Source organism: Panthera leo, chromosome D3, assembly GCF_018350215.1.
Source record: "Panthera leo isolate Ple1 chromosome D3, P.leo_Ple1_pat1.1, whole genome shotgun sequence".
In the NCBI taxonomy this organism is placed as follows: domain Eukaryota; kingdom Metazoa; phylum Chordata; class Mammalia; order Carnivora; family Felidae; genus Panthera; species Panthera leo.
The window spans coordinates 27,513,286-27,530,314 of NC_056690.1; the positions used below are offsets into that span (position 1 = coordinate 27,513,286).

The following is a 17,029-nucleotide window of genomic DNA, read 5'->3' on the forward strand; positions in this document are numbered from 1 at the left end:
ATGCACACTACTTAGTGACTATCCTAAAACTGCATTTGTATGTATTTTTAAATTTGAAATGTTGCCAGTGGTTTCCAAAACTAGCAAACAAATATAAATTTACCCCTCTCATGTAGCTGAATACAGCCTTTTGGTTTTAGCCACTAGGTAATGTTGGGTTTTAGCCACTAGGTAATGTTACCATGTTATGCTAATTCTTTCAGGCTTGAGAACTTGGAATTATTATTTTTTAAAATCTCACAGAGGCGCCTGGATGGTTCAGTCAGTTAAGTGTCTGACTCCTGGTTTTGGCTTAGATTGTGATCCCACAGTTCATGGGATTGAACCCCATGTTGGGCTCTACACTGACAGCTCTGAGCCTGCTTGGGATTCTCTCTCTTCCTCTCTCTCTCTGCCCCTCCCCCACTTGTGTGCACACGCTCGCTCTCTTTCTCCCTCTCTCTCTCTCTGTCTCAATCATTAAAAAACGAATAAACATCTCGCAAACTGAAAACCACCATATAAATGTAAAGTAAGGTGAATTATGGTAATCACATTCATCCTGTCTCCACCCCCAGCTGTACCCTTTGAAGTCCATGATCTCATTCTAGTCCAGCATGTGTTCTCTAGCTTGGCATTTTTCTGAGGACTTTTCCTTACCTTTTCTCCATCCAGTGCCTTAGACTAAGTTGTCATTATGTTGTATCTGAATTACGAAGGCAACTTTTTTCTTCTTCGTTCCTGGGGTTCTTTCTCCTAATCCATCTTGCATTCCTCCTTCCTTCTCCAGGATGATCTTTAAAGGGATCTTTGTTTCTTGATCATGAAACCAGGATGTTTCTCCTATTGTCCTTTACAGAAAGGGTAGACTTTTCTCTTTTTAGTTTCTACTAAGGAGGCTTTTAGGCTACTCTGAAGCCTACCTTGTATGAGCCATACGCATTCTTAAATGAAAGGTCTTATTTTTGAAATCCTATTGTACTTAAATTTTGTGTATTGCCTCCTGTTCCTTGTTGAGTGCTGTGTTTTGTTCTGTTCTTCGGTGTTGCAGCCTTAGATCCTCAGCTGGAAGACTTCACTGGAAATCAGCAAAGCATAGTGTTTCCATTTGTTAGAATCAGAGTTGAAGAACCTTGGTAGTTGTTTAAATCCTCTAAACAGGAATTTCTTTGCTCATTTAGCATCTGCCTGAAAAGCTCAAGACTGCCTTTTTAATTGTGGGAATGTCTTAAAAGATGTCTTTATCCCTTGAATGGGATCTTGTCCCACTTTGAGTCATTTGTCCTAACTTTGCTTTTTTGGAACAGTATCTTCTACTCAAGGTAGCTCCTTCAATATTGTAAGGTATTCTGTCAGATGGAGTTGGGGGGAGCATGTCTACAGTCCTTCTTATGCATGCCACACAACTGGGGATGACCACATAACACAAGGATTGACAATTATGTGTAAAATGGTCTTTGAGTGCAAATGGAAATCTCCATAGATCGAGTAGAGAGGGAATTCATGTATGTGAACAGGGGTGAAGCCATGCGGCTAACAAATCTCAAAGCTGTGTGGCAGTAAGGTGGGGGGCCAGAGGACATCAAGCTACAGATTTATATTACATCTAAAATAAAATTTTAACGTCACAGATATGCAATATGGACTGGTGGTAACACTACCAACAATTCGCAGATAGTTTGGGAATATATTCTCCTTATGGTGTATACAGATAACCCCCTATAGCTCACTGGTTTAAACAAGGCATGATGAGGAAGCACAAGTGTTTGAATAATTAAATTCCTATAAATGTGTGAGTTGGAAGAGTACAGCAGTAACAGGAAATAAAAGTGTGTTCAAGCTATGGGGATTTCTTTGGTTTGATTTCCTTCCTGTGAAAAACAAATCTAGGATTTTGTTAAAAACTTAAGGCTAAAAGAATAAAAATACATTCACTTGCCTGTAATAACCGGTTCCTGGAAATTAAACATTTGCAGTAAAAAGTGCCAACTGGGAACACTGTCCCCATTATTTTAAACAGAGAACCTTACTGTGTTCCTTTTCCAAATAACCATTACACATCAATCTGAAACTTCCAGTTTCTGTTCTCATGAATATTTAGAACCTTAAGTTCTTTTAACTTTATATTTTAATGCAATTTCAGACTTACAGGAAGAGTTGCAAAGACAGTACTAAGCTCTCTACAGCCATCATCTGGATTCCACAAATAATACATTCTAACACATCCATATAATTGCTCTCTCTCCCTCTCCTTTCCATCTACCTACCCCCTTTTCTGCAAATCATTCTCTCCCTCTCCTTATGTACAGAACATACACACATATGTCCATTTATGCATGTGTGTCATTATTAACAGTATGTGTGTTTTCCTGAGCCATTCATCCATCTACCCGCCTAATTCCGATTCTACCAACCATCTCCTTTATAGGAAACCAAATTATTGGGTCCTTCTAGGATCACCTGAGGCATTTAAGAATTTATTTTGTTTTAAATTAATGTATTTATTTTCCAGAAAGAACACAACCGGGGGAGGGACAGAGAGAAAGAGAGAGAATCTCAAGCAGGCTCCTTGCTGCTAGTGCTGAGCCTGACATGAGGTTTGATCCCATGAACCGTGAGATCATGACCTGAGCCCAAATCAAGAGTCAGACATTTAACCAACTGAGCCACCCAAAGTGCCCCGAGTCACCTGACGCATCTGATGGCCATGTCTTTTTAGTCTACTTTTAATCTGGAAAATTTCTTTGGTCTGCCTTTGAGATCTATGGCCTTGACATTCTGAAAGTACGCTGGTCAGTTATTTTGTAGAACAGTCCTCAGTATGACTTTGCCCGTTTCTTTGCAGCTGGAGTCAGGTCACGTGCTCTTGCAGGATTACCACAGAAGCGACGCCATCTTGTTTTCAACTCATCATGTTTGGGAGCATGTGGTGTTGACTTGTAATTTTAATTTGGATCATTTGATTCAAGATGAGGTCTGGTAGTTTTCCCCATTTTTAAAGTGACAATTTCCACCCCCTTTGTAATTGATCAGTTAATTGGGGGGAGACGTTTTGAGACTATGCACATTTCCTGTTTCTCGGTGAAGTTTCACTCCCCAGTTTTAGCATCCATTGATGATTTGTGCCTGAAATAGTGCTTATTATGGTGCTCCCCAGTCAGTGCTTTTTATGCTTTTGGCATCTCTTCTGTGTTTGTTAGTTGTTTTTCTATTAGGAAGACCTTTCCATTCTTCTTGACTCGTGCTAGTATGTATTTATTTAGTTATGTAAACATGGACTCATGGATTCTTATTTAATGGATTATGATCTTTTACCCTCCTGTGAAGTAGACTGTTTCCTTTATGCTTACTGTTCTCCTAATGCATCTACTACCCACCCCCGACTGCTGTCACCAGAGCTTCGTGTTGTGTGTGTTTGAATTTTGCCCCTAAAGAGTCCACCATTTAGTCCTTTTTTTAATGTTTATTTTTGGGAGAGAGAGAGAGAGAGAGAGAGAGAGAGAGAGAGACAGAGTGAGAGGGAGACACAGAATCTGAAGCAGGCTCCGGCCTCTGAACTGACAGCATAGAGCCCGAAGCGGGGCTTGAACTCATGAACCGCGAGACCATGATCTGAGTTGAGGTCAGACGCTTAGCCGACTGAGCCACCCAGGTGTCCCTACATAGTCTTTTTGGTCTGTTTTTCTTTTTGTTCAACCTTGAGCTTTGCCTTTAGTGGGATATAGCTGTGGTTTATTTGCTCTCTTGCCCTAGTAGTATCCCATTTTTTTTCCACTTAACCCATTCTATTCTTGATGGACATGTGGGATGTCTCTAGTTTTGCTATGATCTAGAGTACTGTTTTGCATACTTTAGTACATGTCTTTTGTGCACATGCATTTCTGTTGGCAATTTACCTTGGAGTAGAATGTTCCCTTGTCATTAGATGCTACTTATCACTTTTCCAAAATGGTCGGTGCGCACATTGGTACAACTATCAGCTTGAACATTCCCGTGGCTTCATGCCTTAATATGTAGTGTTCTAAAGCTCATCTGTTTAGTTTTGAGTGGTAGAGACTCAAAATCTATCTCTAGTACTCTTTCCTCGACAGGGCATTGCCTTCAATTTCTGTCCTCCTCTCTCTCTCTCAGGCTGTCTGTTCATAGTCTCCAACCTTTCAGAGGGTGGGCAGACACTTTGGGAGAAAGCATCCCCACTTGATGGGATCATCTCTCTACTTCTCTCCTATCTTAACTCTGTAAATCTTTTTTTTAATTTTTTATTTATTTTTTTAAATTTGCATCCAAGTTAGTTAGCATATAGTGCCACAATGATTTCAGGAGTAGATTCCTTAATGCCCCTTACCCATTTAGCCCATCCCCCCCCCACAACCCCTCCAGCAACCCTGTTTGTTCTCCATATTTAAGAGTCTCTTATGTTTTTGTCCCCCTCCCTGTTTTTATATTATTTTTGTTTCCCTTCCCTTATGTTCATCTGTTTTGTATCTTAATGTTCTCATATGAGTGAAGTCATATGATGTTTGTCTTTCTCTGACTTCACTTAGCATAATACCCTCTAGTTCCATCCACATAGTTGAGAATGGCAGGATTTCATTCCTTTTTATTGCCGTTAACTTTAGAGCTCAGCCAGTTTAACAAGGCCATAAACAGGCATGCCCCTATATTTTCATAAGCTTGAACAAGTTCTCCTCAGGAGGAGACAGGTCCATGCTACTCCAGAAGCTGGTTGTAGGAGACAATGTTAGCTGACCACTCTCAGAAAACTCAGAAATCATCACATAAAAATTAGAATGTAGAAGATTTTAAACTCATATTTAAAAGCCTGACTTACCAGATAATATATAAATATATACATATAAAGAAGGAAAGGTGTGTGTGTGTGTGTGTGTGTGTGTGTGTGTGTGTATAATCTGTACCCAAAAGATTAGGTGCTTTTCAAAACATATCTGTAAGTTAGTTCAGCTTTATACTTAAGTGATCCCAATGGACATGGAGAAATCCTAAACCAATAATGAAGGACTGACATTACTATCGAACACACACAGTGACTACAGTCCACTGCAAGTAGAAATCATTAGTCCACGTACATTTAAAAACCGAAGAATTACTTGTAAGTAGCAATTATATTAGAATAATATCAACGGAAGGGCACCTGGGTGGCTCAGTTGGTTAAACATCCAATTGATTTTGGCTCAGGTCATGATCTCAAGGTTTGTGAGTCTGAGCTCTGCATCAGGCTCCATGCTGACAATGCAGACAGAGCCTGCTTGGGATTCTCTCTCTCTCTTCCCCTCCCACACACTCTCCTCAAAATAAACGTTGTTTTTTTTTTTTTTCTTAAAAAAAGAAGAATATTAATGGAAGTTAAAAAAAAAAAAACAAAAAAAACTTAGACCATATAAGTAGTATGTATCAAGACCTGTATAAAACAGCAAACTAATAACAATGGGGGACTCCTGGCCCTCGGTGAATGCATTGGGAATGAAGTCTAAATTTTAATGCGCTAAGAACAGAATGAACCAAAATAAAGTAGGAGGAAATAACAAAAAGCAGAAACTAAACAGAACAACAAATCTGAAGCCAAGAATATTAAAACTTGAGGTTATCAAGTGTGAAGAAAAGAGGCCAAAAGAGGCTTGACAACATTAAGAACAAGGAGAGTTCATGATTAAGATTCCTTGGAGGCTAAAAAAAAATATTAGGAGAACACCATGGTCCAGGGGGGTGCTAGTAGATCTGAAAACTTGAAATTCAGTTTTTAGAAAGAGAAGTAATTAGCTGGTTAGTATTGTGAATTATAGGAAAAATGATTGCAACTGAAAAAAAATGCAGATAATGCATTTGATAGAATTCCACATTTCTTATGTGAGAAGAAAAACTCATTTAATCTAGAATAAGAATTTCCTGGGGTGCCTGCGTGGCTCAGTCAGTTGAGCATCCAACTTTGACTCAGGTCATGATCTCACGGTTCAGGAGTTCGAGCCCCATGTCGGGTTCTGTGCTGACAGCTCAGAGCATGGAGACAGCTTTGGATTCTGGGTCTCCCTCTCTCTGCCCCTCCCCTGTTCTCTGTCTCTGTCAAAATAAACATTAAAACAATAATTTCCCTAATCTGATTAAGGATATTTGCCAAAAAAAATCTTGCTGAAGGCATCATCATGGTAAAAATAATATATTGGGGATTTTCTCATTATAGTCAGAAAGCAGCAAGCAGTAATGGCTCTTCCTCATGGCTCTGTGTCCTGCTGGAGGTTTGAGCACATGTAGGAAACCTTGCTCTGCTGCCTGCGAATCTGGTGGTTCCCATAACTCCTGAGCGTGTTTGCTTGGAGTTAAGATGGGGATACTAGTATTCATCTCAGTAGGTTGTTGAGGAATTAATTGAGTTGAGTACAATGCTTGGCAAGTGCTTCTCACATAGTCTGCAACTGGAAGTGGTGACTGTCCTGAGAATGGTATGCTTCAATCTGTGTTTTAACCCTTCCTTGATAACTTCATGATAAACTCCTAGAAACAGAATAACCAGGATGTACAGACTTTGCAAGTTCAAACAATCGATGTGTATCACCTGTGCCTGGCTCCCAGACTCTCTTCTACACACTTTACAATTATTTAATGTAACAGGATTCCAGACCTTTCACAGATCAGCTATTGAATAAATGGACTCTGCTTTATCAGTGTTCCACCTAAATATCTTCCTTGATATTTCTCCTGTCCATTTCTCCTGTCACTGTGGTTGCATCTTGGACAGTTTCATCTTTGCTTTCTTTCAAGGTCCTTTGTGTGCTGTCCAGTGACAGGAAAGACCTGTATGATGGCATTAAAAAATACCTGTGCGTCAATTGCCCCATCCCAAGCCAGTGTGTGGTGGCACGGACCTTAGACAAACCCCAGACACTGATGACCATTGCTACAAAGATTGCCCAGCAGATGAACTGCAAGATGGGAGGAGCCCTCTGGAAGGTGGAAACAGGAGTATGTTGGATTTCTTTGCCTTCTCTTTATTTGAGTTGTTTCATTGATTTCGCTAAGACTGTATTTGACTCTCTTTAACATGTAATTGCTTAATTTTGCTCACGTTTTGTCCTAACTCAATGGACTCCCTTCTTAAACCTTTCAGTTACGGAATGCAATGTTCGTCGGTATTGACTGTTTCCACGATATTGTAAATCGACGGAAGTCCATTGCAGGCTTCGTGTCCAGCGTCAATCAGGAATTAACGCAGTGAGTGGGCTCTGGCAGACATGGTTCAGTTGGCAGCTGGCTGGACAAGCAGGAGAGTGGGCGTAACTAATGCTCGTTAGCAAGGTCCACAGACAATGTGTTCTTAGCCACCTTGTACTGCTCCTCTTCTGGCAAGGTTATGCTCCAAAAACATTTTGTGTGGAAGCCTCTGTATGATTTTTCTATAGCTGTGTAACAAATGATGACCAATATGGCAGTTTAAGATGACACTCATGTGTCTGCACGCAGGTCCGTGGGTCAGCCATCTGGCACCACATGGCTCTCAGGTCCTCATAGGGCAGAGGTTAAAGTGTCAGCCAAGCCACATTCTGGTCTGGAGAATCCAAGGGCACGTCCTTTGGGCAGAATTCATTTTTTTTGTAGACCAAGGACAGAGGTCCTCATTTTCTTGCTGGCTGCCACCTGCCGGCCAGTCTCCATTCCTAGCATTTCATCCACATTCCTTCTTGCACGCCCTGATCCCCCAGGGCACCTTGAGTCCTTGTTCTGCTTCAAACCTCTCCTTCTCCTCAGCCATCAGCCAGAGAAAACTCTCTGCTTTTAAAGGGGCTCATGAGATTAGATACAGTCCATCTGGAAAATCTCCTTATCATAAAGTCAACTGTGTCACAGGACATAATCACGGGGCAATATCTCCTGATAGTCACAGTCCTGGGGATTAGGACAGGTAGGATTCTGCCTACCAAAGGCTCTTATCAGTGGGTCTCTGCATGGGGACTATCAGCCACGGGAAAGAACTGAGGGTGTACATGGGGAAGACCGACTAGGAATGCAACCAGTAACCCATAGATATGGGATGTTGTCTTCATACGTTCATATATAATGCACCTGCCAAAGAAGACCTGCTTCCATACCCCATGCTTCTCCTTTGCTCCAGGAACACTTCTGTTTTCTGGGCTTAGAATAGAATCCACCTTTAGATGAGTTTGCACACACTTTATAGTTTCCTGAGCATTAGGACATGTATGACCGTCACAAATCACTGCTATGTTTAATGATGAATGTGACCCACTAGGTATAATTCGAGAGTTTTCTTTTGAGGATCCATCTTTATTTTCATAAATGACCATTTTTTTCCCAGTCATACTCTATTTCCATACGGTAACATTGTTTTGTTTTTTTTGTGTGGGGAAGGGAATTTGAAAATAATGGGGAGGAAATTAAGCTTTCATTCAGTTCATAGATAATTTTCAAAATTTTATTTTGAGAGAGACAGAAAGTGAGCAGAGGAGGGGCAGAGAGAGAGGGAGAGAGAATCCCAGGCAGGCTCCATGCTGTCAGTGCAGAGCCTGACACGGGGCTTGAAACCATGAACTGTGAGATCATGATCTGAACCAAAACCAGGAGTCAGATGCTCAACCGACAGAGCCACCCAGTGTCCCTGGTTCAGAGAGCTTTTTGAGCACTTGCTATGTTCAAATGCTGTGAAAAGAGCAGTGAAAATGTAGTGCCCAAAAGCATCATCTCTTCTCATAGAATGTAAATACCGAAAAAGAGGCAGACAAACAAATACGTTGTATCATGTCAAGTTATTGTAATACTTTGAACTAATTAAATCACAGGGGATAGAATACTGAGACCAGAGGTGCCTGGGTGGCTCGGTTGGTTAATTATCTGACTCTTGATTTTGGCTCAGATCATTATCTCATGGTTCGTGAATGGGGAACTTGATTAGGATTATCTCTCTGCCTCTCTCTGCCTCTCTCTGCCTCTCTCTGCCTCTCTCTGCCTCTCTCTGCCTCTCTCTGCCTCTCTCTGCCTCTCTCTGCCTCTCTCTGCCTCTCTCTGCCTCTCTCTGCCTCTCTCTCTCAAAATATTTACAAAAGAAAAAACAGTAACGTTGAGACAACTATTGATCTATTGGGACACAGTCGAGTAGCTATTACCATTCCAAAGCAGATTGCTCCTTCAAAGCAGATTATTATGGATGAACCATTGTTTAAGGCATCAGCCTGGAAGCAGGAATCTCCAGGAAAACAGTCTATTTATTTTGTAGTGTCCACCAGTGGGTGAGATAGCAATAGTCAGCACTTTGAAAGTATGAATAATTTGTAGCAATGTTAATCAATGCTTCCATTCTATATCACTATTTGTGTCCATTCAGAATATTATTAAATGCCTAAGATACCAGAAGAGACTAATGCTTTGATCTCTGCAGGGAAATAAAAGAATGGATCCTCAAATGGATCCTCAGCTACTGATAGTGACTTTTTTTTTTTTTTTTTTGGAAGTCCTAGATTAACTCAGCATCAAAATGATGAAATCTTAAGAATCCTATTTGCCAAACTAATGGCTTATGTTTCTCCAAACAGGTGGTTCTCTCAGTGTGTCTTCCAAGAAGCGGGGCAGGAGCTTGTGAGTGGGCTGAAAGCCTGCTTGGAAGGTCAGTGTCCCCTGGAGGTTGGAGTGCCTGACTTTATAGTTGTATATACTAGTTGGCCATTAGTGGAGAGATTATCCCCCAGGAGATTTTTGGCAATGCCTAAAGACACTCTTGGTTGTCACAACTGGGATGGAAGTGCTACTGGCATCTAGTTAGTGGGTAGAGACCAGGAATGATGCAGAAGACAGCAACACACCTACCGTCACCACCACAAAGAATTACCTGGCTCAGAATTTCAGTAGTGGTGCTGTTGAGAAACCCTGAGCTAGCCTGAAGGCCTAAAAGCTGTGAAAGTGTCCTGGAGGCTACAGTGTTGAAAAACTGAACCTAGGAGTTGTTACAAATAGCGGTGGCCAGTTTGTTCCCAGTTACTGTCTATTTATCTGTGTTTCTCGTTTCCTTTCAGCTGCCCTGAAGCTCTGGTATAAACATAATCTATTTCTGCCACAATCCATCATTGTGTATCGGGATGGAGTGGGGGACGGTCAGCTTCAAGCACTGATTGAACACGAAGTACCACAGATTCGGTCCTCCTTAAAATCTGTTTACGGCGACGAGTCTAAGTATATAAGTTGTAAAATGCAGATTTTTTGACATTCTGCTCCACACCCAAGCCAAGAGTGCAGAGCAGAACTGGAACATTCCAGATTGTGTTCTTCCTTTGGAGCCCCCATGAACTTTCCTTTTTCCTAATCTCCCTGCCACCCTTCATGTAGCGGGGGCTTCTTAACCTCAGATATACATTAAAATCCATGAACGTAGCTCGTCGATGGTTCGTGTTTATGCAACTCCTTTCTTCTGGAGTTGTGTCAGTCGAGGGCTGGAGAATTCCTCTCAACTGCCTCCTCTGGCCTCATCTGTTTGTGGGTGAATCCTGGTGCCCAGCATAGGTAGGAGGGGTCCTGACCTTGTGAAGAAGTTCCTCCCCCTATGATGTGGGTGGCTGTGAATAGGAACCTCTTTTACTGCTTGAGTCGGGCACACAGAACTAGGACCGTAAAATTGGGGTGTGTGGGGAGCAGTCTTTTTTTGTGGTGTTTCAACCTCTGAATGCTTCTGAGATTATGGGGCACACCTAGTGACACCAATCGTAACTCTTAAGGGTCCGACTAACTGTCGTTGTGGTGAAGAAACGAATAAATACCAGATTTTTTGCTGAGTATCAAGGAAGACTTCAAAATCCACTTCCAGGAACGGTTATTGATGTGGAGGTGACCAAGAGGCAATGGTAAGCCATCCCTTTATTTATTTAAATAAATGTTCCCTTTTATTCAAACAGAAACGTTATTTTTTTTCTTCTAAAAAAAGGTTTGCATGGTTTGGAGAAGAAAGAATTGACCTAAAGATGGTGAAAAAATTATATAAACAGATACACATGGGATTATAGAGGTTTCTGTCTTCAGTTGTCTTCTCCTAGAATTTAAATATGCTTACCATTCTGAGATTCTTCAGTTGTTGGGAAGGATGGCAGGACTCCTGGTCAAATGGAGACTCATCCATTCTGCCAAATGAAAGAACTATGCAGAACCCTGGATGGGAAACAAACAGGACCTTCATAGCATCAGACAGGGAGAAACATAGTAAGATTAAGGAAGGACAAACATCGATCAATCTAGGAGAGGGCAGGAAAAGAATGAAGAGAAAAGCAAGTGGAAAGAAAGTAAGATCAACACCAAGCAGAACATAGTACACATAAAAACCCGTGAGCTACAAGAAGTTGATGAACCTTGCCATTTCTATCATTGGGGACTTTGAATGGATTCTGGTGACTTTCTGGGAAGAGGAGAAGGTGTTCATCCCTGGAACTCTAAATTCAGTGTCCCTACGATCGTATCCAACATGCCAACTTCAAGTTTCTGCATCTGGGCATCAGCACAGATGCTTTTGTAGAAATCATGAGAGCATTATTACTTGTTTGCTTGTATTGATGGTTGCACTGCCCTTTGTAGACTTGCTTTCCCCAATCATTGCTCAACAGTCAGGCAGGCTTCTAAATGTAAAGGAAACTCTTGTCCATAGAATGGATTTCTGTCCATTCACGTCACGTCAGATACTAGGTTTGCTACGTTGTTTTTTCTTTCTGAAAATAAGCTGACATGCTGTATTCCTGTGTTGTGTGATTCCAGGTATGACTTTTTTATCGTGAGCCAGTCTGTGAAAGATGGTACTGTCACTCCCACTCACTATAATGTTATCCATGACACCGTTCACTTCACCCCAGATGGAATACAGTGTCTAACTTACAGACTATGCCACATGTATTATAATTTGTCAGTAAGTACTTTTTTTGATATGGATTTTCCTATAGATCTGTAAAACTGTTCGAAATTAAATCTATACTTTCTGAACCTTTGAATTGGTATCTCTGAAAAGTTACATTTAGGGAAAGTAGAGAGAAGCTTAATTTTTTTTGTTGTTGTTCTTCTTCCCACTAAAGGGTGTCATTCGAGTCCCTGCTCCTTGTCACTATGCCCATAAACTGGCTTACCTTGTGGGCCAGAGTATCCACCAAGAACCACACTATTCCCTAGCAAGCCGTCTCTTTTACCTGTGACCCACAGAAGAGAGCCTGACGACTTGTTGAAAGCCACCATTTGTGAACTTATTTTTCCTTTTTAAGCTGTCCTTCTGAGATACTTTCCTCGATGCAGTTTTAAATTATAATCATTATTGGTTAGACATGAGGGTTCAGAGTGGCGCATGCTTTGGGCAATACTACCACTGACTGAACATGACCCTTCTATTTTCCAGGCAGGAAAATGGGCTGTGAGGGTTTTGTCTTGCAATCCACCTTTGAAATGTGTTACAGTGACTTTATGATTGACCATGCCTGAACACTTGGTGTTCTGAGCAAGTTACTGTACTCAGTGTAGTGGCTGGATGTTAGTCACGTGCACAGGTAGATTGTACTTGGAAAATAAAGCTTTTTGAAACACTTAGTTCTTAAAGAACAGCAAAGCTCTAAAAAAAAAAAAGGCAAAATTAAATGGGGATTTGTGTTAATTAAAATTTTGTATGAAAGAAATAACATGTATGTAGTATCGATTACTCTTTGGACTGGGGTGGAAATTTGAAATGTATCTCTGGTAGAGATGTAATGAGGAGAGCCTTTTGCTTTAAGAGTTGACAGCTTAGGAACATCAAAATGTTTTGTCACTTTTTCCACAAAGAAGCAAAATGAAGAGCTCTATTAGCACTTCTGACTAATTCATTCTCTTGTGCATGTTCTAAGTGGGACATTATTGTTAACTGGACTGTAATCAAAAGGGTCCTGAGTAATTTGTTAAAATGAAGCTATTGTGTCTTTCTCGAAAACAGATACTTTTTTTCTCTCTCTTCCCTTAAAACTATCTTTAAATAGATTCAGGAAATATGTGAAAATTTGTTGTTGTTTTTTTTTAAATATTCCTACATAGAATCATATTTTGGGGAGCAGTAAGGAGTTGATTTGTTTCAGACATAACAAAAAAGGATATGTTTAAAAACAATAGAATTTCTTTGATCATAAGTTAATCAGTTTAGGTTTGCAATTTGAACCAGTTTTCTAAGAAATAAAATTAAAACAAAAGTCATTTTGAAATATATTGTAATCCAAGTAATAGCTTACCTAGCAGGATTGGCAATAATGATAAATAGAATATAGAGGATGGGTCTATAATTAAAGATAAATTAAGGTAACATGTTTTTTTCTGATGCTAGATTTTGACTTAGGATAATACATTTCTAGAGATCTATATAAAATGGAAAGAACAAATTCAAAGTAGTTATTAAAACTTTCTGAACATTTCCCATAAGTACAAGACAAATCATTTATTTATAACAGTATATACAAATTTCAAGATTTATAAATTTAAAATGATGTAATAAAGGTATTCATGTTACAATCATTGAAATTGGGTCTTGTTACTTTATTATATTTTTAATGTAACTTGTCAAATTGGTTTCCATACAACACCTAGTGCTCATCCCAACAAGTGCCCTCCTCAATGCCCATCACCCACTTTCCCCTCTCCCCCACCCCCCCCCCATCAACCCTCAGTTCTCAGTATTTAAGAGTCTCTTTTATGGTTTGCCTCTCACTCTTTGTAACATTTTTTCCCCTTCCCCTCCCCCATGGTCTTCTGTTCCAATGGAATACTACTTGGCAATGAGAAAGAATGAAATCTGGCCATTTGCAGCAACGTGGATGGAACTGGAGGGTATTAAGTGAAATAAGTCAGTCAGAGGAAGATAGATACCAAATGTTTTCACTCACATGTGGATCTAGAGAAACTTAACAGAGGGTCTTGTTACTTTAAAAATATAGTCTGGTCTTAAGTTTCTTAATCTACTGACTAAAAGAAGTTGTTGGTTTTCTAAGATACATGGAAATAGTTTTGTGATTAAGGTGCTATCTGACTTTATTAGCTTACTAGCACTTTATAAATTAGGTGAAGGAGGCTGGTAGTTAATATTTCTAGGAGAAAGCCTCACTGTTCCAAGAGCTTATAAATCCCACTTATATATCACTGTGCCTGAGTTTCCTATTACGTATTACGGAGTAGGTGTTGAACTAATTAAAGGTCTTTTGGGAATGGGTTTGGCCTAAGTAGCAATGCAATATGTAAGAAAAATGAACTTCCTCTGGCAAAAGTTAATAAATATATATATATCAAACCTCCCACTGAGCACAACTCAAAGAGCTGGACAAAATATCAGAATGTTAAACAGCATTGAGGAGATGGTGAGACACAGAAGAAAATAGCACCAATATCTAGCATAAGGAAATCTAGAGGGATGACCCTGGTATTTGTTATGATATTTATTTCATAAACTATAGATTCTTTAAGTGTCCTTCATCAAGTTGACAGTATTAATTCTTATTTATTGAGTCTTTAGCATGAATGGATGTTGAATTTTGCCAAATGCTTATTCCGTATCTATTGAAATGTTCATGATTTTCAGCCTGTTGATGTGGGAATTGCTGTGTCAGCTTTCTATTACTGTAACAAATTACCACAAAGTTAGCGCCTTCAGACCTCATAAATGTGGTATCTTCATTTTGTAGGTTATAGGGCTGACCTGGGCCTCACACTGGGCTAAATTAAGCATGTCAGCAGTGTATTCCTTTCTGGAAGTGCTGGCAGAGAATGCGTCTCTTGTGTTTTCTGGCTTCCAGAGGCTGTTCCTTACCCCATGGCTCCTACCAACTTCAAAGCTGGCAATGGCTGATTAGCTCATTCCCCCATCCTGTCTAATGGTGACTCCTCTTCCCCACTTCTACTTCTTAAAAAATTTTTTTAATGTTCATTTATTTTTGAGAGAGAGAGAGAGAGAGAGAGAGAGAGCGCGCGCAAGTGGGGGAGGGGCAGAGAGTGAGGGAGACACAGAATCCAAAAGCAGCCTCCAGGCTCTGAGCGGTGAGCACAGAGCCCAATGTGGGGCTTGAACCCACAAACTGCGAGATCATGACCCGAGCTGAAGTCGGACACTTAACTGACTGAGCCACCCAGGTGCCCCTCCCACTTCTACTTTTAACGACTCTTGTGATGACATTGGGATCACTTAGCTAATCCAGGATCCTCCCCCCTATTTTGTTAGCTGATTAGCAGCCTTAGTTCCATCTGCAGCTTTTTTCATTTCTTTTTTAAGAAAGGCAGATTGCCACATGCAGTGCCTCATTTGGATATGTCTGGAGTCTTGGAAGCTTGACCACCCAAGTTCTCCTATGAAGGGACCTGGAGAGCTTATTGAGAGGTTCTAACAGGAAAATTGCAGCTACTTGTAAGGCCTTGACCAAAGAACGGTTCTTCTCTATTAGGGAAGGTCGTCCTCTTGGACCGGGTGTGCAGCTTGAGGAGGAATGCATATGGAGTTGTGAGGGAGGAAGGGGACATCTGTCCAGCCAGCCAGACCAGCTGAGTCAACCCTGGTGATCAATGGGGTGGCAGATATGGCAGCCAGGTTGCTCTCACACCCCAGTTTACAACTTTAATTACCTTTCCCCATACAAGGCAACATCTGGGCAGATTCCAAAGATTAGAACATGAGTATCTTGGGGGGTGGGCATTATTCTGACACAGATAATATTGCCCAGGAGCGTCTGGGAGCAAGTACTATTTGAATGTAGAAACCCCTCCCTTCATAGGTACCCAGGGAGAGAATAAGAGACACTCGGTGCAGGGTGGGGGGGGGGGGCGGCACTGGAATCTCAGCGGGGGCAGAAGTCTTTTGAGTATCTGCACCGTGTCCTGTGTTCCTTTCGCCCTTGTCCTCCTCAGTCTGCATAGGTGACAGCCGACCTGCCCTGGGTGGAAGATTTGTGGGGGACCTCTCAGCTCTGTTCCACTCCATCACTCACCTGGCTTTCTGTTCTACCTGTGCCTTCCCCTGCCAGGGTGTGTGGCCCAGGCAGGGCTGACTCAGCCACCCTCTGTATCCAAGAGCCCAGGACAGATGGCTACCATCACTTCCACTGGAAACAACAACAGTGTTGGCAACCGGGGAGCAGCCTGGTTGTAGAAACACCTGGGCCATGTTCCCAAACTCCTGACCCACAGAATTATAACAGATTTTAAGGGATCTCAGAGAGATTCTTAGGCTCCAGGTTAGGCCACCCAGCATCTCTCTCTCTGCAGCTTGAGCCTGGAGATGAGGTTGAGTATTACTGCCCAGCACGAGGCAGTGGCTTGGGGCCTGCATTGTGCTCAGGGCTCACAAGGAAGTGAGATTAAAACCCATGGGCTGCCTGCACCTATTCACTGCCCAGAGCCTTCCTTGTCACTGTTGCTTAGTGGGTGCCTGCTGAGTTCCAGGGATGTGTCTGTGGGATGGGGCGGGGGGGGGGGGGGGGGGGGGTCACGCATGGCCATCCTTTCTCTTCTGGTCCCCTGGAACTGGGTGTGTTGCTGCACCTCCATTTCTAAAGTCCTGAGTGTGGTCTGCTGACTCAGCCATCCTCACTGTCTGGGGCTCTTGGTCAGAAGATCACTCTGTCCTTAGTTCCTAGGACCAGCTTGCCTAGGGAAAAAGCTCTCCCCTCGAAACTCTTGCTCACTCCCAGTCTCTTGGTTCTATATGTACACCCCCAAACAGTAGCCCCAGTTGATCCCTGGGTCCGATCTTAGGCTGAGGGTAACCGGCTTGTTACAAGGAGGGCTCACATCTGCCAGAGTGGAACACCCATGAAATACACTGAGAGCTGTCTCTCTGTCCCTGAGGACACATCCCTGCATTGTCCCCTCCCCCCAATCAGGGATGACAGTGTGGGAGGAACCGCAGGGTGAGGTGAAGATCGTCCACCCCTCATGACTGCCATAGTGGGAAGCTGGTTGGTCTTGGCCAGTCCATCACTGTCCTTTGTCCTTCCAATGTCCTCAATCTGGAACAAGTGCTGTCTGAGCGCGGCTTCCCTCTGGCCCCCTTCTACAGGGCTCTGCACCA

At 41.9% G+C, this 17,029-nt stretch overlaps 1 protein-coding gene across 1 annotated transcript in view; it reads left to right on the plus strand.

The window, feature by feature from the left end:
* Window positions 1-12,950, plus strand: part of PIWIL3 (piwi like RNA-mediated gene silencing 3) — a 33,726-nt gene extending 20,776 nt beyond the window's left edge. The window contains exons 15-21 of the mRNA XM_042909671.1: window positions 6,754-6,954; window positions 7,100-7,203; window positions 9,537-9,607; window positions 10,014-10,164; window positions 10,710-10,835; window positions 11,734-11,881; window positions 12,045-12,950. Of these exons, the coding sequence (XP_042765605.1) occupies window positions 6,754-6,954; window positions 7,100-7,203; window positions 9,537-9,607; window positions 10,014-10,164; window positions 10,710-10,835; window positions 11,734-11,881; window positions 12,045-12,161 (918 nt within the window). The 3' untranslated portion in view covers window positions 12,162-12,950. The remainder of the gene's footprint in view (window positions 1-6,753; window positions 6,955-7,099; window positions 7,204-9,536; window positions 9,608-10,013; window positions 10,165-10,709; window positions 10,836-11,733; window positions 11,882-12,044) is intronic.
* Window positions 12,951-17,029: the final 4,079 nt, after the last annotated feature.